This window comes from Biomphalaria glabrata, chromosome 1 (genome assembly GCF_947242115.1).
Source record: "Biomphalaria glabrata chromosome 1, xgBioGlab47.1, whole genome shotgun sequence".
In the NCBI taxonomy this organism is placed as follows: Eukaryota; Metazoa; Mollusca; class Gastropoda; family Planorbidae; genus Biomphalaria; species Biomphalaria glabrata.
The window spans coordinates 4,667,356-4,691,558 of record NC_074711.1 but is presented as its reverse complement, the minus strand read 5'-3'; the positions used below and the strand labels follow the sequence as shown (position 1 = coordinate 4,691,558).

Sequence of the window (24,203 nt, the reverse complement as noted above, 5' to 3'; positions counted from 1 at the left end):
TTACTTCAGAAGCAAAGCTAACTAAATAGCAAAAAAAAAAGGGTATAAAATAAAACAGACTATTTCTTTAAAAAAAGTCAATAGAATAGCACAGAATTATGTGTAAAAAAAAGTCTATAAACTAGTACAGAGCTATTTCTAAAAAAAAAAAAAGTCTATAAAATAAAACACAGAATTATGTGTAAAAAAATTCTATTCAATAAAACACAGAACTATTTCTAAACAAAAAATCTATAAACTAGAACAGAACTATGTCTGTAGAGACTGTGTACATTTTTTCTCTAAGGACACTCCAACCACAAAGTCAAATACTTTGGTCCTATACAATTACGTCAACCCATTCCCCTTCAACACCCTTCTCTTAACTCCGACATGTTCACGATCTGACAAGTAGTTGATACTATTTCTACCTACTATGGCCTACTATGTGCAAAAGTAAATAATTTAATTAAACAGCCTGCATGCACAAAGGACATGCTTTATTAAAAGTTCAGGCTAAAATATGAAATGATAACCCAACTTTACCTCAATTATTTTTCAGTTGTTTTGTTAAAATCAAAACTTTATTTAAATGTTTAAAAAAGGCATTCACAATATTTATGCAAGACTATTGTAATATTTTAGAGGCGCGATGGCTGAGCGGTAAAGCGCTTGATTTCCAAACCGGGAGTGAATCCTGGTGAAGAATGGGATTTTTAATTTCTGGATCTTTGGGCTCCTCTGAATCCACACAGCTCCAATGAGGTACCTGACACTAGTTGGGGAAAAGTAAAGGTGGTTGGTCATTGTGCTGGCCACATGACACCATTGTTAACCCTAGGCCACAGAAACAGATGACCTTTACATCATCTGCCCTATAGACCACAAGGTCTGAAAGGGGAAGTTTAGTTTTTTTTATTGTAATATTTTAAGGTGAGAGATAAAAGCTTATTAGGAAGAATACCATACTGTCTCCAGGAGAGGAAGCAGATCAAAGCTACTCTTTAACATGAAAAAAAGTATTGCTCCATGTTTTTTGTTAGCTTCTACAAATGAAACTTTTTTTTTCCAATTCAACCCTCAACCTAATTACAAAGCTTATATCAACTCAATCTATCAGTCTGTCTGGTAAAAAGTTGAAATTTTGCACAATTATTTCTTATACCTGACAAAACAATAATCAATAAAAAAAACTTTACCAATTAGTTAATTAACTACTGGTGATTAATTATATTGCTTAGTATCAAACAAGGGAAAGGAAATTGTACTTGATAGATGTGGTAGCATAAGTTGAATTAGTCCCCTTTATACTTTGTGTAGAGAATTAGCTCGTGGTTTAATGGTTTGAGACTAACAATAGTAACTGTAAAACATTCTATTTTCATAAGCACTTTGCTGGTACAGTAGATAGTGTATTAGCTAGAGGAGGCTTGAGTCCCCAATTTCAAATTCAAGTTGTACAACCTTTTTTTTATATTTTTAAAATGTATTTAAAAAGTGATCACAATAACATTCAGACAGATATCCCCTTCTTTCTCCCCCCTCCCTAAACTGGTCCAGATCAGTGATAGAATCATAACTCATTGAGAAAGCTAAAGGCATGAAATAACGCTAAACTAAAATAATTGCTAAAAATAATATCTAATTGCACAGATTTATTATTGGTAGTCTAGGTCTATATCAAATTTAATTACATGACTGACCTAAACTAATTGATATAATTACACTTAATATAAGGTTTGTTTGTTTGTTTTTTTATATTTTTAGCGGCCCCCAAAAGGGGAAAAGACGCTATTAGTTTTGTGCGAAATGTCTGTCCGTCTGTCCGTCCATCCCGTTTAGATCTCATAAACTAGAAAAGATATTGAAAATCCGACATCACAATATTTTAGACCATTCAAAGTTATGATGCAACGGCTACTTTTTTTTTCTGAAAGCAAAAAATCTAATTTTTAAAATCAGTTATGCAAGCAGTTTTTTAAAGAGAAAAAGCTAATTAGTATGCACTATAGGTTAGACCTAAATTAAAACGAATAGTAATCTTGTAAACTTCATTTTCGTAAACTTTTTCTTTATTGCGAAATTTTTTTTTTTATTTTTTTTTGAGCATTCGAATAAGAGATTGGGCCTTTTCAAAACAATTACATCAATTATAAGACTTCAGTTAGGCCAGGAGAGGCGCTGTAGCTGAGCGGTAAAGCGCTTGGCTTCTGAACCGGGGGCCCCGGGTTCGAATCATGGTGAAGACTGGGATTTTCAACTTCGGAATCCTTAGGCGCCTCTCAGTCCACCCAGCTCCAATGGGTACCTGATATTAGTTAAGGAAAAGTAAAGGCGGTTGGTCGTTGTGCTGGCTACATGACACCCTCGTTAACCGTAGGCCACAAAAACAGATGAACTTTACATCATCTGCCCTATAGACCACAAGGTCTGAAAGGGGAACTAGTTAGGCCAGGTTCACATCTAACTTTGCATTCACTTGCACCTATCCTTTGATTTGCTGTACCGTTGGGGCACTACACAAGATCTGTCAACCTTCTTTCTCCATTCTTATCTCTCATTTGTCTTTGATATAATTTCATTTGGATGTTCTTTCTGAAAATATTGAAGCCTGCCTGGGTGGACCACTTCGGGGGCCGATTTTGAGTTTGTGTTTCCACACAAACTGTCTTTGTAATCTTGTTTAATTTTGCTATTTTTAGTAATACATTCAATATATAAAGCCTAACTTTTCTTTTTTATAAGTGTCTGCTATTTTCTTGAGTGTCCTGCTCACAATGATGCAGTGGAATATTATCATATAAAAGAATTGCTTACAAAAATCATTACCTTTTCAACAAGCTCTTCAAAAGCACACTGCACACCGTCATTTGTTTTAGCACTTGCCTCAATGAACAACATGTGGTGTTTACGTGCAAACTTCAAGCCTTCATCTTTGGTAACTTCATGATTTGGCTAAATAGTTAAACAAAATTTGTATCTACAATAAAAACACAACATTTGTTCCATAGTTTAAATCAACATTTCTAAAACTGTGGGGCACACCCTCATAGTGTATCATGAGATGCTGATATAGGTGGCAATAAGGCTTTTAATTTTGTTTAAAGTGACAAACAAAACTTGTTTTTGCATTGTTATAAGCCCATATTTGTATATTCATCAGGTAAAAATAACATAATTACCAATGTTTTAAAAAATTTCAATCATTTAATAAAGATACCTTGTATCATATTCTAAGACCTTTAACAAACCTTAGCAGTTTTGCAAGAAGTATCTTCAACAAGATCGACTCAATATTTTATTTAGACTTTTCAATATCTTTCCACCAATGTGATTCTAATAGTTTTTCTTGTGTAAGAATGGTCTAATTCCCTTGAATGATGTACTATCATTTCATTGCCTATTAAGCATGATAAACACATGAACGTCTTCCTTATCAAGAAGTTAGTCTTAGCACAATCAGGCCCATTACAGACATATGTGTGCTTTAAGTACCTAACATATCCCTCCAAATTTGTGTACGCCACATCCTTCTTTATCTGACAAAACTTGATTATTTTTTTTGTATAAACTTGGATTTTTGTGTACTCTTCACACTAGGAGAATGCATTTCTGCAGCTCAGAATGCAGAAAAACATTTGATGCACCCCAAAAGACACCCTAGCTCACTAAAAGGGGGGGGGGGTGGGGAGGGCTGTAACTTGGGAAATGTCAGAGGTAAAAGTTTGAGAAACACTTCTTAACTTAAAAGTGCTTTTGTAAAGCACATCTTTCAAGCTATATCACTGTCCAATCTTTTTTGTGGATATGCAGGGAAGAGGGGCTAGTTGGGAGAAGGTTTTCTGTGTCCTGTTTAGGTGCTCAGCAAACACACGTCAGCTGGAATTGTGATTAGAACTCAAATCCCCTTGAGAGGTAGCCAAGCTGCTTTTACAACTCAGCAATATATCCCAGACTTCACAAGACTTAAAAAGCTTATCCCAAGGACTTTCATACCAACTGCTGGCTTCACTATCTTCCCCACCGTTCTAATCTAATTCATCTGATGAAAGAACAGATCTACCTAGACATCATCGTCTCTATCCACATGTGAAAAAAATAAATTGCTAAATTGTTCAGCACTAAATGTTTGGGCCACTTACAGTGTCAGTGGGACATGGCTTAGAAATTAGAAATAAACAATAGTTTTAAACAAGAACTCTTTTAAAAAAAGAAAAACAGTAAAATGAACTCTTTCAGTGCAGCTTTACTCTCAGCCAGTAATTTTGCTTGCTATGACGAGTGCGGAGTTACTCTAATCGAGAAACTTAATATATGATATTTGTTTCACTATTTTTTAGTGTTGAACTCAATTAAAATTAAAAAAATATTTCCTTGAATATTTTAAACATTTAATAAACTATTTTAGCCTATTCATTTACATTTAAAATATTTCAATCTGCAAATCTTTACAAAAACTTTTGTTTCATTTATTTATCAATGCACAAAATAATTAACATAAAACTGTAATTTTGTGTGCTAATTTTGAATATAATGAAGATTGGAGGCAGACACATACTTCCGACAGTAGGCCCTAAATAGAAAAGTTATCTATCAAATGACTTACTCTGTCTATTTTATTGCCAACCAACATTTTCACCATGTCATGTTTTGTAGAAAATGTTTCTAGTTCATTCAGCCAGGCATCAAGTTTGTTGAAAGACTGCTTACTACACACATCGTACACTGCCAAGAAAGAATCTTTCTTTAATACAATATGTACAAAATAAGCTGGAAAATTGCAATTATCACATGACTGATAAGATTTTAATATCAAATTTGACCACAAACATTCACAACAATTACGAAGGTCAGAATCCAAATGAATAAAGATTTGAAAATATTAAAAAAAACAAAAGCAGCCATGCTTTCTGCTTTCTCTCTAATCCTTGGTTTCCATCATATCCATGAGAGCTTTGACAAACTAGCACCATTCAACCAAACTAAATTGATGGAAAGGATCTTAAGTGTGATTCTCAAACAAGCTCATGCCGAAATTGCATTCATAACAATGAGTAAACAATTCAAAAAAAATCGCCACATTTTAAACTGACAACACATCAGCATTGGTTCTAGGGTAACACAGGAAAAAGAAGACAACTGTTATTCTGTATCACAAACCACCTGGTTGTGTGGTATGCACTTTAGAATGTCACATCAATGGTCCAGAATTTGAACCCCTGCCTTCCACCATATCTCACTATCATGTGGGAGATTTGGGGTATGATGTAATAATCTTCAATCCTGAAGGAACATTCGAAACATGTAAAACAAAAACCACCTTTAATAACAACACCAAAAAAAACCACAAATATATATGTTTTCTTAGTTCTAACAATTTTATTCCTATTTTCATATTGAAAGTCTAACTAATAGGATGCCACTATTCATAGATTTAAAAAAAAAACTTCTTTAATAAATGCTTCAAATTTTAAGAACTTTTGAGTAGAGAACAAACAATCCTTTCTTATCACAACTTGGCTAAAATAAACAGGAGGACTATCACATGATGGTTCGTGAAAAGAATCTTACCTAGGAGCTTAGGTTTCCAAACAAAAAATAATTACAATTATCAAAAAGACTATAAAAACAGAATGAATGTGAGTGACCAAACAGAGTGCATGATGGTATGAATTGTTATGACATGATTAGGATTTAAAAATTTGTTTCGGGAATAGGGGGAAAGTTGTACTTAGCGACAATGACGTAAAGTTTGTTAAAAAGCAAAAATGCTCTATTCGACACTATCAACAAGACGTTTTTCATTAGAGCAGTGAAAATAAGAAGTTATATCCAGACAGCTAGTAACAGAGGACATTAGATGGGTCCCTTCTTGAGGATTAAAAGTGTTTCCTATTTTAACACTAGTGTCGACTACCTATCTTGATTGTTTTGGCATTTCGCCGGTGTTTGAAGGTTACCTCCTGTTTATTTCATTGTTTGCATTTGACACGGCGGAAGAGCCACAACAGAATATATAGTAATCACAAAATACAACTTTCATTACCTAATATTACACCTTGAGCTCCTCTGTAATAACTTGGCGTAAGAGTCCTAAACCTCTCCTGACCAGCTGTGTCCTAAAAGTATCATTGAACAAATCAGTTAATTCAATATTAACAACAGATGAGTGATTGAACATTTCCACAAACCACAATCATAAAAACTATTGCAATAACCTTATAAAACACTATAGGCCTTATTGTACAAGAATAACAAAACAGTTCACAATAACAAGATGACCTGGACACCAAGACATTTTGACACACCGGTACAGATCAGTTCACAGCACACGACAAGAAACATAGATGCACAACAACAATTATACCTCAGTCCACAAACCAACATGATCAAGACATATAGGTTGTTATTACACTATCACAACTAGTTGCGCAACAGAAAAAAAAAGGTTTATTTATTTACTCTCTTACCCATATAGCTAGTTTAGTTTTGTTTCCATCAACTGTCAAAGTTTTCACTTTAAAATCCACTCCTGACAAATGTAAAAAAAAAAAAAAAAAAATTTGATATCAATAATTTAAGGAAAAAAAAATCAATGAACCATAAATGTTACGCATAAAAACAAAGAAACTAAAAAAAAGTATTTGAATCTAAGTATTTCTTTTCAACGATAAAGATATTTTTTAAAAATTGTATATAAAATATATTCACCGAGTCAATTATAAAGTCAAACAATAAAAAGATGTAACATATACAGGGCTCAAAACTATAAGAATTATTATATGTTACAACAACAAAAAAAAAGAGTATATTCTAAAGCTAATACCAATAGTAGCAGCCTGTTCAGGGTCAAAAGTATCTTCTGTGAATCTCAATAACAAACTGAAAAGAATTTAATAGTAAAAAAGATTAAAACAATTGTGTAATATAATTCTCTTAAAGATATGAACTATGAGTCAAAAGACATTCCTTCTTCTACTTTAATAAGCAGCTGCCGAAACGTTCTATAGTTCAAAGATCAAAACTTAATGGCCATAATTGTAAGGCCTGAGTTATCTATGGATACTAACTGAAAGATTTATTTTTTAATTATAGGTCTTGTGATCTAAGCAGTAATTGACTTTTACTCCCTAAGTGAATGAGTGTTTATCAACCCAGATCTAGAAAATATTCAGTTTTTGTTTAACATGTTTCAGGTGTTCCTTCAGCATTGAATAATATTTCATCCATGCTCAGACCTTCACAGAATCACATGGGTTGGTAGAGGGCACGAATGGCATGGAACCTGGGACCAGCGAGACAACAGTTCAAAGTGCATATCACATGACCAGGCAGGCATCAATTAGGAAGTCTTAAGTCATTTTTTTTAAAGATGGCTACTCAGTGGACCTAGTTGTTAAAAAGTCTGAAGCAAAATACACAAACATTACTTCCCTTTCATGATTGTTTTTTCAAGTTGATGAACTTTTGTTTTTGCTTGTCCATATCAAACAAATTTCTACTTAATTTATAAAGAAAAGTAATTATAATTCAATATCTATATATTATATTTTAGTCTGATGTCTCAATAGGTTGTGGGAATTGCTTTCTGGACAGGGGTCTCGATGGTCCCAGGTTCAAACACAGCCCTCTGCCATCTCCCATCAACCAGTGGGAAGTTTGATTTTGGTCCACCCCGGAAATTTTATTTCTCCAGTACAAGCCATATCTGGAGGGGATTCCCCTGTCCTCCACCTGGGGAAGCGCTTAATGGGAGATAAATAACTCCACACAAGAGTTTTACATTAAAATTTATATATATGTGGGAGAACATTTTAATCTTTGAAAGAAATTTCAAATTTCTGTAATTACAGATGCATCTATTCTATTTTAAACTTAAATAAAATGAGAAAAATAAGTTTGATGGGCTTATTACATTAGATTTATATTATGAGTTTCTAATATAGTGGCTAACCTTGATTTCCCTACACCACTTTCACCTATTATCAATATTTTCAAAGTTGTTAAAATCTCTTGCTCCTCCATTCTATGATAAGTAAATTTCTATTCTTGATTAGCCTTGAATGACTTGTCACTTGTGTAGCACTGTAGCAATTAATTTGTAAGTCTGTGAGTAGTCTCTCTTTTTTCAATAGTCAGAATTTGCTGACTGAATAAAGTTACAAAATTTTACACAGTGATACTAGTCCGATAGAGCAGAACTGATAAAGATCTACTAGTCTTGTCATTTGTTTACATGAGAGTAAAGAAAACTATCAAAACTCAATTGAATGAAGTAGCAAGAATAGTCATCCAGGAGTTAAATTTAGATCTAGATTCTCTATTAAATCTAAGCCTGCTGCCAAGGCTTGAATCCTTGATCCCGATGGTTGGTAATTATAGTAGATAGGTGAATGACAATGAAGATCTTATCCTTTGCCTTGTTCTATAAGAATATTATGATGAATGACTGAAACTCAAGTCACTGCCACTACTAGCACTAGTGACTGAACCTAGACTCTATATACTCTATAAAAAATATAATATGAATTATATGAATACTACATTTTACTAGATAGATAGATTCTAAAGACCTTTTCTATTAGTATGCAAGTATATAAAATAGAACTAGTCAAGATAACACACACTCTAGATCTATATTATATATATATATTCTATATTTATATCTATTGAATTAGTACTAATTAATATGAATATATGTCATTGAGTATCTCAAAGTATTGAGATTGGACTAGCTCTAGAGGGCTAGATTGACTAGAGATTCACTAGCTCTAGTCCTAGAATCTAGTGTCGATAGTCTAGATAAGAATCTAGATTAATTTATTTAGTTACTAAGATTAGATATATAATATATACATTGAACATTCTGATTCCTAAGTCTAAGTCTATCTATAGTCTAGATTCTAGATGACTAGACTCACTAGAGTGACTCTAAGAGGGTCACTAGATCACTAGAGTCTAGCAGAGTAGCTCAGATTTAGATTCTCTAGTGACTCTCTCTCGACTGATGTTGCTGTTGGACTAGTGACTAGTCAGACTAGTCTCTAATCTATAGTCTAGACGAGATTAAAATAAATAAAATAATAAATTTAAATTAAAATGATTTATTATTATTTTATAATAGACTCTAATTATAATAATTGAATTATAATTTATAAATTATTATAAATTTGTGACTAGATGTAGAATGTAGTACAACATGTACTGACTTTTTTCGTCTCTTTAAATTTATAGTTTATATAAAAAGTTTATTATTAACTTTTATCTAGAAATTAGAAATCTAAACTAGCTAGATTCTACTAAATATAAATATTTTAATCTAGATCTTTAGATTAAGAGAAGAATAATCATCGAACTTTTTTAGTTTAATTTTTTGATCAAAGCATACGATCGATCAGATGCGAGACATATGAAAAGTCATTTGTCAAGTCTAGAACCATGAAAGTAAACAAATGTTTTTTTCTTAGTCTTATGAAAACTCTATTATGACGTAAATTGTACTTTTCAGTTTTTTTACAACATCAATGCTAAATTTAATTTCTCTTGGTAATTTAAGAACACAAAAACTACATTGCAATTGTTTTAAAGAACATTAATTATCCACAGAAGACTATGATGCACAAGTGTAGTAAATTAAACTATTTTACAACAAATTTAAGTTTATTAGACTTGATATAAATCCATATAATATGTAATTTAAATATTTATAATCAAAATAGATATAGATATAGATCTACATTAAGCTAAGTCTCTGTGGCATATTTTACGTAGTGTTTAGTTTCATTTAAAAAACAAAACAACTGGCCGAGAACAAATATAACCAATTAACTAATTATAATTAGAATTCTCATTATTGAGATTTTTTATCGTTAAAAAAATTAATATTTTAAAATAATTGTAAATATTATAATTTTTTGTTTCATGAAATAAAATTATTCAGTCGATCAAACATTTGTTGACTCGGTTCTAAAAGAATGGTTTTGAAAGAGATTTTTTTACTCCACCGCGTCTATGGTTTTAAACATGGAGTCGTTTATTTCTCTCCCAGTAGTCCTAGATATGGATTCTACTGCAGAAACAAATTCTTCTATTTCTTTAACATTTTTCACATAAAATGAATCTGAAAATTCTCTCCATGGCCGAACTCCTGTTTAAGAACTTCCAATATTCGTTTGAGAAGCATAATTAAAGTAATAGGATTTGCTGTTGCCGCGAGTGATGGTAGAGTCTGACTCAGACTACTCTACTCAGTCTACTGCGTTGAGCAAGAGCTTAGACTTAGAGTGGAGGCTTAGAATTTAGAAGTTGATTAGTTGAACCTGTTCTTTTAGACGTCACTGACTAAGAATGTCTGTCTCGAGTGAAACATTTTTCATGAAGATAGGTTTCTTTTCATACCATAAATCATTCAAATATTCAAAAGTCGAATCCGTGTTCACAAGAGATTTGTCGTTTGTTCTCTATTTCACTATTCTATACTTTCTGCATATCTTATCTGTATTGCCAGTAATGATCAGTCACTGTGGTCCACATTTCAACAAGCAAAATCAACCCCAAAAAAAAGAAAAATTTGGCGCTTTCTAGACTATGCCTAAACTAATCTTGAAAATAAACTAGGTAAAATATAATTTATGCCCTATCCTACTACTAGTCTAGATCTTAATCTAGATTTATATTATATTTTCTAGCTTAGTGAAAGTGTCTAGTGTGAGTCTAGAAACTACTTGTAGGCCCTAAACTACTAGATATAGGCCTACATATAGATTTAGTGCTAACAAATGTGAAAAAAAATTGTGAAATTCATTCTCATGTTGGAAAATATTAAGATAAAAGATATATTGCTATATATTTTAAAGCAGAAAGCTACACAAAGTAGGCTTTATGCCTTCATTGGAGTTATCAGTTTTCTAAATGTCATCCTATTGTAAAGCATAATAAATCGTACTGTGGAAGAACCAAAAGGTTGTCAAAATGATTATTATCTTTGTAAATCGAAAATAACAAATGTTCCTTATAATTAAATTAAAGTAAGTAGATAAACAAAATAGATTTGAAATAATAATTATTTATTGATTTAAAATAAATATAAGAAATGATTAATTATGCAATATGTCCTATATTTAAAGTTGTATCCTTCATTTTTTTAATTATTGTTGCAGAAGTCAGAATAAAAATTCAAGATGCAGTTTTGTCCTAATAATACAGAATGGTCACTTGTATGGAGACATAACGGCTTCAACAGATGTTTTTTTGAGTCTTCCAGTTCAGTTATTTTGGCAGCAGTTGTACTTTTGGGTGGTTCCATTCAGTTTTATGTATATAACAAGTTAGGTATTGCTACCGATAGTAACAATGTGCCTCGAGCCTGGACTCATTTTATTAAGGTAATTATACAAAATTGTTTTGTTCAGTAGACATGCAAGATAATAAAGCTTAAAATATTATAGTTTTACATACTACATTCTGTAACCCTAATATGCATACAATAAATATATATCAATTTTGTATATAATATTAGTATATATATACAAAGTGTATAGTTTTATTTCTTTTGTATTCTTTTACAGGTCTTATGTACAGTTTTATTGATGCTTGAGGCTCTGTTACACCTTGTACTCAGTGATGTCTATCTAACTGATAAAAATCTTTTAGGATATCAAGTTAGTTTATTTTATTATTAGTTCAAGAAACTGAATTATATCTTGTTATATCAAACATTTAGTAAAACATTTAAAGAATGTGGAATGGATTTTTTTTATTCTAATTACTTTAACAAACTGACTGCATGACATTTAATTTAAAAAGATTGATTTAAAAGACTTACCTTTGCACATTCATACAGTTTTAACATGTTTTTTTAAATTTCTATATAACTGTTTTTAACTGTTGGTTGTGCTTTATTTTATTTTCAGGTTCTTGTAGCCTGCACATTAATCTCATCCTACGTTATGTCACTTATATTGTTAAGCATGGAAAAACGCAGTATGTTACCAAGCTTTGATACCAGAGGTCAAGGCCTTGTTCTTATATTGTTTTGGGCATTGTTGTTTGTGAGGGAGAATCTGATGTTTGTCTCATGGGGAAGTCCTGAATGGTGGTGGCATTTAAATAAGTAAGTAGATTTTAATATTACCATCTTGAACTAAATGGTTTCTAAAATCACAAATTCAATAACAATCAGAATTCAATAACATTGTTGAATATGTTTCAGCTCCTCAGATTTAGCTGAATTTGGGTTGTTTGTTGCTCGATACTTACTTATTATGACCTTGCTGCTGCTTGGTGTGTTGAAACCAAAACCATCCCCATATGTACCTTTAGATGAAGAGGTTAGCATCTTTTCTGCTCTTTAATCTATTAGAATTAGTAAAGTAGCTCTATATTAACTCTTTCTCTCCGTAATTATTTAACACATTCTGGTGGAATCAATGCTGGTATTGTCAGTTAGGAGAGAAAGAGTTAATGGGGGCAGAAAGATATAAAGCAATTGCCTTTACCACCTACTTGATTGTCCAGACAGGCAACTCATCAGCCAACAAATCAACATGGGACAACACTTTGGGCAAAATAAAAATGATGTTTCCATATGTTTGGCCCAAGCAGAGTATCTGGCTACAGATTACAGTTGGTATCTGCTTGATATTGCTTGTGTTAGGACGTGTCATCAATGTTTTTGTTCCAATTTATAGTAAAAATATAGGTGAGTGCATTTTAGCATGAATTGTGAGAGAAAAAAATGTGTAGAAAGATATAATGCATTCTATAAATCAAATAAGAACATAAAACTAAAATATTATTTAACATTGCTTAGGCCAATAATAGAATATGCATCCTCTGTTTGGGACCCCTCAACTCAAGAAAACATTAAGAAACTGGAACAGACACAAAATAGAGCAGTGAGATTCATAACAAATGAATATTCACACTTAACCAGAGTAACAACTTTAGTAAAACCACTTAATTTAGAAAGCCTTTAGGATAGAAGACTCAAAAGTAAAGTAGCAATTTTACATAAAACACTGAACCATAATCTTCAAATGCAAAAACAAAATTTAATAAAATAGAAAGACACAAAGATAAAAGGCACATTCCTTGTTCCATATGCTAGGACAAATTTGTACGAATGCTCCTTCTTCCATATAGCTATTAGAGCATTGAATGGGTTGCTTGAGCTAGCCAGGAAAACCAGTGACTTGGCAGAATTTAGGTCATTGGTTGATATGCATGACTGAATGCATGACACGTAGGACGTAATCATCTTCTTTTTTTAAGTAATGTCTGTATTATATAAGATAAGATAAATGAAAAATGTTCTAATTCTATTTGTTTAAATTTCTATCTAATATTGATCCTGAAGGATAGGTTTTTTATACTCTGCTATGTCTGTCTTGGGTTTATTAATTTTGTGGGGGTTTTTTTAGTCAACAGTTTGACATACGAACAAGGTGTAACCCAAGGCAGTCTAGAATTCAGATGGGATTACATTTTGACCTATGTCTGCCTTATTTTTCTCAAGGGAGGAACAGGTAAGTTTATAATAGAAGTTTAAATGTAGCATTATTACTTTTGTTCTGTTTAGAGAATAGGTTTATTGATCCTTGTTCATACATTGACTGTTAAGGTAGACAATGTTTTGTTTTAAAATATATACTCGAAAAAAAAATTCCTAATGTCTACTTTCTTGCTAAGAGACAAACTGGAACCTTGTTTTAAGTTTGTAATTGAGTAATACCAAAACATCTTATAGCACAGAGATATTAATGGATGGCTATAGCATTACTGTTCGTGGGGTTTGCACACTGGACTGTTGTTCAGACTTATCGATGGTCCCTGGTTCAAACCCTACCCGCTCCCATCCCCCGTCATCCTGCGGTAAGTTTGGACTAGGAAGTAAATTATCTTCAACTCTGAAGAAACATCCAAAACATGTAAAATATTAATCCTAACCAACTGAGTTTCATGCAACTCTAGACAGCTTATTATTTTGTTTCTTACCATGAGAAAATGTGTTTAATGTTTTATCTTTGTATTAAGTCCTTGTTATTACTTGTTTTGTGTTATATTTAGGTACATCTGGTTTAGTCAGTAATTTGAACAGTTTACTGTGGATAAAAGTACAGCAATATTCCACTAGAACAATCCAGATGAAGCTATTCACACACTTGCACAAGTAAGTTTCAGTCATTAAACTTTCTAAATATATATATTTTTTTAGGATGTTCTGACAATTGCAAGAATATGATACATGTAGTGACTTGTGATTGTATGTAGTAACCAGTATTGGAAGGGTTGTAATGCTTTTGAAATGTGTATTATTTGACCTACTGAATCATATTATACTGAAAGAAGATCTTATATGAAAAAAAATGTAACATCTAAACTAGAAGAAATAAAAATTTCTAAGACACATATTTATTTTGATATGAAAACATATTTGTCATCTTTATATTTACAGCCTATCCCTACGATGGCATTTAGGTAGAAAAACAGGAGAAATGTTACGAGTGGTAGACAGAGGTACCAACAGCATCAACACTTTACTTAGGTACTGAGTGAAAGCTCACACAAATATAATATTCATTTTTTTTCTTAACAACTTTAAGTTAATTTTAGGTACATACATACATTATCAAACCATTCCTAGTAAAATCATACCCTTAACTACCTTATCATTCCTAGTACAAACATCCCCCCTTCAGACTTGATTTAAATCCATTTCTTTTATTCAATTTCAGGGACATAAAAAAAAGAAAATGAAGATTGGGCATTTTGGTTTTAGGACTATTGCAAAGAAATAATCTTTCTTTCATTTTTGTCTCACTTCTGTTTGCAATTTCCTCAAAGTGTATTGGTATAAAATATGAAAAGTTGAAACTTTTCCCTTTTAAAATGATTCTGTGGTTTAGATGTAGATAAGGGGAGGAATCATTGTCTCATAGGAATATGAATATGTTTCTAAGATTTGTACTGATGAAGTACCGAATATATAAAATAAGAATCTAGATGGTTTTTATTTTTTTTTAATTTGTAAAAAGCAAACAGACAACATTCCCAACACTTCTTTAGTATAAAGAATTATTGGTGAAGATTTCACCAAACTCTTGAACTCCTAACAATGCATAACTCTTGTATTTCTCCTCTTATGTCCAACTCATTATGTTACTAAATCCATATTTCACTACATGCAGTCATAAAGGCAGGACTTATTTGTGAATAGTTTTTTTAGCCTAGCTAGTTACATTTCTAACTTTTTATGATTTCCTGCTAAAGCAAATAAGTTCACATATCAATATCACACTTCAGTGGATCCCTGGACACATTGGCATCATGGGAAATGAAAAGGCAGATAAGCTATCAAAGGCAGGTTCATCTATGGAACAACCAGATAACTACCTCACCCTAAGGTCAATGTTAGACAACAATCACAAAGAGGAGTGGCTCAACCAATGGGCATCAGGAAACATAGGCAGAGCCATGTACAAAGAAATGACTATGCCTAACAAACTGGACAGTATTAACTTCCTCCCTTGCAAAGATCAATCTACAATTTTCCAACTAAGAACAGGATACACACCTCTATTAAATTACCATCTGAACAAAATAAACTCCATGCAACTCCCCCTTTGCCATGTACAAAGAAATGACTATGCTTAACAAACTGGACAGTATTAACTTCCTCCCCTGCAAAGATCAATCTACAATTTTCCAACTAAGAACAGGACACACACCTCTATTAAATTACCATCTGAACAAAATAAACTCCAATCAACTCCCCCTTTGCAGACACTGTGCCCACCCTTATGAAACCATAAACCATATCCTCTTTGAATGCCCCTTCCTAATCCACCTTAGACAGCCCCTTTCCACTACAGCCCAACATAACCAACACCCTGTACGGCAGTGCTGAACAATTGAAGAAAACAGCACACTTTTTTTCCTTGGCACAGTCTGCAAAAGTGCTCACAGCTCAGCAGGAATAAAGCTGGCTAGAAGAAGAAGAAGCCTAGTTAGTTACATTTATGTTGACTTAAAATAAATTTCTAACTTTTATGATTTCCTGCTAAAGCAAATAAGTTCACATAGAAAGTCACTATTTTTTGCGCAGCATTATTGAAAAATAGTGACTTTGATTTTCAAAATCAAGAATTCAATTTGTGTTTTTTTGTTTTTTTTTTCAGCTACATATTGTTCCAAGTTCTTCCTACCATTGCAGACATTGTCATTGCCATCATCTACTTCATAACAGCCTTCAACTATTTATTTGGGATCATTGTCTTTGTCAGCATGGCTCTCTATCTAAGTAAAATATTTTTCTCTTCTGTTGTTTTTGTATACATTATGTACGCCATCATTTCCTTTCTATTTGACAAACATTCAGCCATAGAAATAACTGCATGGTTTATGATCAACTTTAGAGTTTTTTTGTAAAGTATGTAGATGAATTCGTAAAAGAGCCAAACACTAAATGAGTGTTTTGTTCTTTCATTTAAGTTAATTCTTTCAGTGCGGAGTTACTCTCAGGGAGTAACTTCACTAACGCTGGTGGAGACCTATTTTCTTTTAAAATAAAATCAAATATGTTAAATTATATAATAAAAAAAAAATTTAATTACTTTTAGTAAAGCTCACCACTTTGCAGATTTTGTTCATTTAGGAAAACTCAATTTTTTGGATCAAAATAATTGGCACTGAAAGAGTTAAGAAAACTTTTATTTTTAACAATGAGCATTATAATCTTTTTTTTTCTGTTGACCCTGTAGCTGCAACTGTACAAGCCACTGAATGGAGAACAAAGTTTAGGCGATTAAGAAACCAAAAGGATAATGAAGCCAATGCCAAAGCTGTAGACTCATTGCTAAACTTTGAGACAGTCAAGTATTATGCTGCCACTGAATGGGAAAAAAATCGCTATCAGACTGCCATAGTAGAGTATCAGGTAAACATTTAAGAAGCCTTTATTTTTTCTTTATGGCAAATTAATTTTAACCCTATATATTTTTTATTTCACACTAGCAGTATTAGTTAGGACATATATAAATTTGGCTTAAAATTTTAATTGGTATTATAATGATATTTTAGAATATTTTCCATTAATATGTGACAATAGCGTATTAAACTCATGCTAATATCTTTTATTTTTAAACAGTTCTAAGCATCTTCATTGTCCTAATACAAATTAAAATCAAGGAATAATTTTAACAGTCAAATGTAAACTCTCAGTAAAGAAGACAGAATTTTTTTTTCCTGTATTTAATGTCTTCATAAAAGTAGTTTCTAACCTTCTTCTTTCTTCATTTTCACCTTTCCCTTAGTCTGTTGGACCGTTGGGGTACCACACGAAATCTGTTGAATGTCTTTCTTTCTCTGTCTTTTGCCATTGGATAGAATCTCTTTCAATGGCAGGCCCTTTCATTCTGTCATATTGTTTTCCCTTCGCTTTCTCTGTCTGCCTCTTCTTCTTTTTCCTGGTACTGTTCCCTGAAAGAAGGTCTTTGCAAGCCCTGAGAGCCTTGTAACATAGTTTTGGTTTACGTTATTTTAACATTAGTTAACAGGTCATTGTGGGGGTCCAATAGCTGTACTAATACTGTCTCTAATTAGTTTCTAACACTAGTGTTTAATTTGGAAAACAAAGTACTACAGGCTTAATATAATCTGCAGCATAATTTAATCTGAAATTAAAATTTTTTAAATCTTACCTTTTCATTATTTTGGTTTAATCTTATTTAATAAATTACAGTTTTTCCTTAAAAAAATAATAAGATTTTTTTCTGTCCTGTTTGTATATAATAAAAAGAATTACACCTGTTTCTATGTGAGCCTACATTATGTTTGATAACAGTGCTCTATAAATTAAATTATTATTATTATTATCTTAACCTGATTGTTTGTATTGGCTTTGCATCCAACAAAAAATATTGTTTCTATCTTGATAATATTATTTCTAAGTACACTTTTCTTATCCTAATATTTCTAACTACACTTTTCTTATTTCTAACAGCTTGCAGAATGGAAGTTTAATGCTATTTTTAATTTACTGAGTCTTATTCAAAATGTCATTAACACTGTGGGCTTGGCATCTGGGTCACTTCTTTGCGCCTGGGCAGTGACTAATGGGGTCAGTGACCTACAGTTGAATGTCGGTGACTATGTCTTGTTTGGAACTTACTTATCGCAGCTTTATGGACCACTGAATTCATTAGGCAATACTTATAGGTAATGCCAGGTTTGCAAAGATTTTTTTATATATGCTAAAATCTTAGTTCCAAGAAATTGTTTACAAATACTACATTGTATTAAATATGGCTGCCTGATCATGTGGTATGTAGGCCTACTTCAGACTATTGTCTTGATGTTCCCGGGTTCAAACTCTCCTGATGAGGTTTAGACTATGATATAATCTTCAAATATGAAGGAACATCACAGACATGTAAAAAAAACAAATACAATTTTTTAATGAGGACATTCTGATTATACTTAAAAAGCATTTAAATCATTGTAAACTTTAGGAAATAAAAATAAATGGATTCTATAATTATCCAAACTGTCTTGTATTTAAATGTACGTGTACACTGCTAAACATGTGAACATATTTTGGTCAGATAGTTTTTTTTAAGCAGCTGTAACATAAATAGTTTCTACAGTAAAAGATTCAATGTGATTTTTTGTCTAAAATAGGTCTAGTTTTTCTTTTTTATTTGGATGGAGTAATTTTTTTTAAAGGAAATAATACTTTATACTTTTTTAAAAAAAGCATTGCCCTTTGAGTAACTAGATTTTTTAAAAAAAGCTTTGCCCTTTGAGTAACTAGATTAAGGAAGATTGCAGCAATGACCAAGGTCTGATCTTCATATTGTGATGAAGTCTTTACTGTTGGGGGTTAAATTAATACAGGCAACCATGAATTAATAAACCCAGCGTGAGAGGATTTAATATAGGCTCTGAATATTGTTAACATAATATTATGTATTTGGATTAGTATTTTTCGGCAGGAGAGACATTGGTCTATATTAATAAATATTTTAATGTAACTTAATGTAAAGAAATAAATGTATGCTTTTAGTGTTACTGAGTTTTTTTAAACTAATGTCATGTATTTGTATTCTTAAGGATGATCCAGCAGGCTTTCATTGACATGGAGAATATGTTTGACCTGCTAGAGCAGGGATTGGAGGTTAGTTAGCAGATTAAAATCTGTATTGATTAAAAAAAATAATTGATAATTAAATTTATAACCTTATTTTAAAATACTTGATATTGAAGTCGAGGATTTGGTTCATTAGGTGAAAGATGTTCCAGGTGCACCAGAACTATTTGTGAAAGGCGGAGAAATAGAATTTAAAAATGTGACTTTTAGCTATGAACCAGAGTGAGTACAATTTTGCTTTTCAAATATTACAAACTTCATTAAAAAAATATAGACTCTATATATAAAATTGACCTTTGTTATACTTAACCTACTACAATCTCATTTAATTTTAATGTCATATGTTAAAAGATATATTTAATGAAAAGTACCATAAATATTAACAATTTCCCTTTTTTCTTCAACAGGAAACAAATTTTAAAAGGTGTTAGTTTTAAAGTTCCAGCAGGACAGACTTATGCTTTGGTGAGTTAGATTCTCCCCACTCACCCCATCCCATTGTAAATCAAACTTAGTCTATATTGTGGCTGATATGGTACTTGCTGCCAAGATATATGACTATTTTCATAAGAATAGAAAACATTGATATGAGTCTACACCCTCTGACACTCATATTACATGATGACAAATTGTGACTTAAACTTATGTCAGCATTTTCTATCAGAGACAGAATATTCCTATCTAATTTTGGTCTGTTTCTTTAGAAATTAAATTCTATGTTTTTGTTTATCTTTAATGAAACATTATTTAACTAGATCTGCTGTCAATTAATGCCAGCCTGCTAAGTTAATGACAATTAAGAAATCTTTTCTGAATCCTGCAATCTACCAGTCAGTCAATATTGGGCTTCTTAGCTCTGTATGATGTAATAGCTTATTTTACAGTTAGAATACATTTCATACATATAACTACATGATCAGTGCTTAACATCACTAAAATGTACATTTTCATTTTTTCTTGAAGGTATTCATGAAATTTGGTCTATCTGATTTTGTAACTTGATTGTAAAATGGATAAAGATATTGTTAGCTTCTAGATTTGATAAAGATATTCTAAGCTTCTAGATGGTTCATCTAGAATTCTAGATTTCAAAGTTCATTTATGTTGAACAAAACCATTCACTTTTAACTTTTTGCTTCCCTTGTCTTGCCCTCTTTGAGTTAGCAATCTTTTCACTCATTCTTCTATTATGAAAACCACTTTTGTTTAGGACTGTAACCTTGAACACATTTGAAATTATTTTAACTATTTGGTTTAGAGATTAGACAGGTAGGACTGTTTGAAATCATTGTAACTATTTGATTTTGACAGGTAGGACATACTGGCAGTGGAAAAAGCACAATCGTTCGTTTGCTATTTAGATTTTATGACGTTGATGCAGGATCTATTATCATTGATGGCCAAGACATATCTCAGGTACTGATACTTTCCAAAAAATCTTCAAAGACACATTTTAATTTGTTTAATAATAATTCAAGAGAATAGTGCCCATTCTATTTTTACTTTCTCACGTAACATGTAAGTCATGATAACAGTATAATATTGAAACATTTTTCATCTCAGTGTTATTAAGTAGTTCCAGAAAAAAATTAATGTACTGTTTTTCTTTAATTTTAGATCTTAAGCTTTCACATATGTAGATAACTATTCAAATGTAACTCCTTGATATCTTTTGTTCATCTACTAAAAAATACATATTTTTCCATCGTATTGATGTTTAAAAGAAACTAAAGTATTTAACCCACAATTCTATCTTTTGCACTGACTGCAAAAGAGATTACAGCTCAGCTGGCTAGATGAAGAAAAAAGAAAAGTAGAAACCACAATTGTTTCTGATTTTGAAAATCTGTTTTATCTCCTCCAGGTTACACAAACATCTTTACGAAGTCATATAGGAGTTGTGCCACAAGATACAGTTTTGTTTAACAGTGATATTAGGTCAGCTTAGCAAATACATTAAATTTTAAATTATCTAACCTACAGCTACAGCTATTTACAATAATTTTTTTTTATATACTTATTATTGAGGCATGGTGGATGAGCGGTAAAGCACTTGGCTTCTGAACTGGTGGTCCTGTGTTCGAATCCTGGTGGGATTTTTTTAATTTTCGGGTTTTTTAGGGCACCCCTGAGCCCACTCAACCCTATTGGGTACCTGATTTTAGTTGGGGAAAGTAAAGGGAGTTAGTCATTGTTCTGGCCAAAGAAACAGATGACCTTAACATCATCTACCCTATAGATCGCAAGGTCTGAAAGGGAAACTTTACTTTTTTTTTTACTTAATCTTCAGTGCCATGTTTTTTAAATACTATAATTTTTATATTACAAGTAAGAAAATGATTCTTGGATACATTTTTATTCTATTTGAAATGTGTTCTTTCAACATTGATAGATACAACATTCGCTACGGGAAACTGACTGCAATGGATGAAGAGGTGGAGGATGCTGCCAAAGCTGCAGAGATTCATGAAAGAATTTTAACATTTCCTAAAAGTAATTGCACAGTAAATGTTATACTAATCAGAGTTAAAATAAACATTTCTGGAATGGGTTTTGATGGAGAAATACTCTAATAAAATTGTTTTGATACTATTTAATTCCATGTCTTTTTTTTTTAATAAGGAAGATAAAGATAATGTAAATGCTAATATTACGGTATAGAAATATTTTTTTTTTTAAATCTATTTAATTGTTTACTATTTATTACTATACAGAGTATGATACAATAGTTGGTGAACGAGGCCTTCGGCTCAGTGGAGGAGAAAAACAAAGAGTAGCCATTGCTAGGACACTTCTGAAAGCACCGGCGATTGTACTTTTAGATGAGGTACTAATTGATTATAGCTTACTAGTACCTTTGTTCAGAATGAATAACAATCCCTAAGCCTGTCTCGCAGAGCCTGAGTTTTTAGAAAGTAATACTTATGTAATTGTAATCTGACAGGCCACATCAGCCCTTGATACAAAAACTGAGCGCAGTATTCAGTCGTCTTTGTCAAGGGTATGTGAGAACAGAACCACAATCATAGTGGCTCATCGGTTGTCAACAATCATCCACGCTCACCAAATTATTGTATTGAATGAGGGGCAAATATTAGAAATGGGCACGTAAGTACAATTATTTTAAATATTCTTGCTTTGTCTCACTCATAACGTCAAAATAACCAATGCAGTCTAGCTAGGTATTGCAATCTGATCCGACCCTGACTATGAAATCACCTAGGCTCTGTTTGCAGGCTTTTTCTGTTCATCTCTCTTAGATTGTCATAGAACTTGGCTTCTGAAAAAGCCATAAGAATGGAGCATAATTATGGTGTTGTCTTTGACATCACATATCAAACAAGTCTATATTCGAATTGCCATTAAAACAGAATTGATGGATTGGCACCTTACTGCGTGAAGGCTGCATTGATTTAAGCATCTGATAGCTGATCAGTGAAGCGTCCTGTGACATCAGTAATATGAATATATGTGCCAATCAAATTAACTTCAGCTTGATGCATTTCCCTCTTGTATTATAATTATTCCTCTTCATGTGCAATTCTGTATATTTTTATCACATTCTTTCAATTTTTGTTTTATTTTATACTCAGACATGCTGATCTTCTAGCAAAGGATGGGTATTATGCTGATATGTGGAAGCAGCAGTTAATCAAACAGGAAGAAGAAACTAGTGTAGCAACTAATGAAACGAACCCTGAAAAGGAAGGAAAAGGTGGAAGAACACGGAAACACTAATTTATAGAATTATTTTTTGAACTAGATAAAAAGCCGTGCAATCTATTTATAGCTCTAATATGTTAATGAAATTTATTTTTTTATTTTCACACTGCATATATTTTTCAAATGAAATGATGGCCCATTGAAAAATATAGAAAGTCTAGAAAATACAAAAGATATGTCAAAATTCCATGTCATTTAAATTTGACATTAAAAAATTGTGTAAGCTTATTGCAAAAATTGTGTAAGCTTATTGCTTAAACTAATGATGAAATTAACAGTATGTAACTTATAACAGCATCTCTAGGGTACATTTTTATTGAGAGAACATGGTGAAAGAAAATATGTGGAAACAAAGGCATGCCAGGACTTAAAACACAGACTTCCTAGCAGCAACACAGCTACCAAGTTTAGTAACTGTCAATTCTGTTTTAATTGTAAATGATAAGCAAGTGTGGATGAATGTGGGCGTGCTTCCAGGGGTCATGTGACAGTTCCAGTAAACTCTACCAATACTTATTTTAAAGATTCTTTTGGGGAATCTAGATTCATGTCAAATATTAATTAAGCTCTTGTGTTGCAGTGAGGTAGTAATCTACCTTGTTACCAAGTTGCATTCTGTGGTTGATGTCCATGGTCTCTCAATAAAAATTATGTTGCCTTGAAATGTTACAAGTTCTGCTGATTTCAGTTCAATTTAAAATTATAAAAAGACATGCCAAAATGAAGCTTTGATATAAAAATTTATTTGTAAAATTAGATGAGGTCTCTTGAAGTAGTTTCTAATAAAAATGAGAAGAAGAAAAAGTTGCTATTTAAAAAAAAATGATTTATTTCTATCTATTGAATATTTCATATTAAGAAGATCAAAAATAAACATATTTTAGAATGTAATTAATCTAAATATTAAAACCATATAAATCAACTTTTCACTATTGTGCTCATAAGTGGAAATAATTTTTCTGACATCTGTACAGATCCATGGATCATCATCAGATACTAAACTTTAATAATTATATTGTTCTAAAGGGATTTATTTTTGAACTGCTGGCCTACTGGTACTGAATGTTAACAAAACTTCACAATATTTAGAAATTGTATTTCATCACGACTAATCTGTAGCTATCGAAGGCTGAACTTTGCAGCCTCTTTTGAGTTGAACATCAAACAGAATTTACAAAAATACTTACCCAATTAAAAATAAAACGAACTGCCATCATGTTATAAAAATGTTTGTATACGCTGTCTAGCGTATATTTTATTTTCTATATAATGACTCAATCAATTTTTATATTCTATACATTTTAGTCTATGTTGCTTTGTACATAAAAAGAGAGAAATAAACGAGAAATGTTGA

General features: G+C 31.8%; 2 protein-coding genes across 10 annotated transcripts in view; one reads left to right on the top strand and one right to left on the bottom strand.

Moving 5' to 3' along the window:
* Positions 1-9,480, bottom strand: part of LOC106052756 (ras-related protein Rab-18A) — a 14,386-nt gene extending 4,906 nt beyond the window's left edge. The window contains exons 1-7 of one of the 5 annotated variants that reach the window (XM_013208191.2): positions 9,336-9,480; positions 7,934-8,487; positions 6,806-6,861; positions 6,450-6,511; positions 6,026-6,098; positions 4,586-4,704; positions 2,809-2,934 (exon numbers count right to left, since the gene is read on the bottom strand). In XM_013208191.2, coding sequence (XP_013063645.1) covers positions 2,809-2,934; positions 4,586-4,704; positions 6,026-6,098; positions 6,450-6,511; positions 6,806-6,861; positions 7,934-8,004 — 507 coding nt within the window. In that variant the 5' untranslated portion in view covers positions 8,005-8,487; positions 9,336-9,480. The remainder of the gene's footprint in view (positions 1-2,808; positions 2,935-4,585; positions 4,705-6,025; positions 6,099-6,449; positions 6,512-6,805; positions 6,862-7,933; positions 8,488-9,335) is intronic. The other 4 variants (XM_013208192.2, XM_013208193.2, XM_013208195.2 and 1 more) reach the window with 4 other exon arrangements.
* LOC106052755 (ATP-binding cassette sub-family B member 6-like) overlaps positions 1-24,203 on the top strand; it is a 25,853-nt gene extending 1,650 nt beyond the window's left edge. For 2 of the 5 annotated variants that reach the window (XM_013208189.2, XM_056016802.1), the window contains exons 2-21: positions 11,139-11,363; positions 11,547-11,639; positions 11,892-12,091; positions 12,191-12,308; positions 12,496-12,679; positions 13,401-13,505; positions 14,047-14,149; positions 14,435-14,524; positions 16,158-16,279; positions 16,740-16,915; positions 17,981-18,195; positions 19,090-19,153; positions 19,263-19,348; positions 19,534-19,591; positions 20,438-20,542; positions 20,991-21,064; positions 21,519-21,619; positions 21,841-21,953; positions 22,071-22,234; positions 22,720-24,203. In XM_013208189.2, coding sequence (XP_013063643.2) covers positions 11,160-11,363; positions 11,547-11,639; positions 11,892-12,091; positions 12,191-12,308; positions 12,496-12,679; positions 13,401-13,505; positions 14,047-14,149; positions 14,435-14,524; positions 16,158-16,279; positions 16,740-16,915; positions 17,981-18,195; positions 19,090-19,153; positions 19,263-19,348; positions 19,534-19,591; positions 20,438-20,542; positions 20,991-21,064; positions 21,519-21,619; positions 21,841-21,953; positions 22,071-22,234; positions 22,720-22,864 — 2,520 coding nt within the window. In that variant the 5' untranslated portion in view covers positions 11,139-11,159 and the 3' untranslated portion in view covers positions 22,865-24,203. Of the gene's footprint in view, positions 1-9,987; positions 10,597-10,987; positions 11,007-11,138; positions 11,364-11,546; positions 11,640-11,891; positions 12,092-12,190; positions 12,309-12,495; positions 12,680-13,400; positions 13,506-14,046; positions 14,150-14,434; positions 14,525-16,157; positions 16,280-16,739; positions 16,916-17,980; positions 18,196-19,089; positions 19,154-19,262; positions 19,349-19,533; positions 19,592-20,437; positions 20,543-20,990; positions 21,065-21,518; positions 21,620-21,840; positions 21,954-22,070; positions 22,235-22,719 lie in introns of those variants that run through there. The other 3 variants (XM_013208188.2, XM_056016875.1, XM_056016947.1) reach the window with 3 other exon arrangements.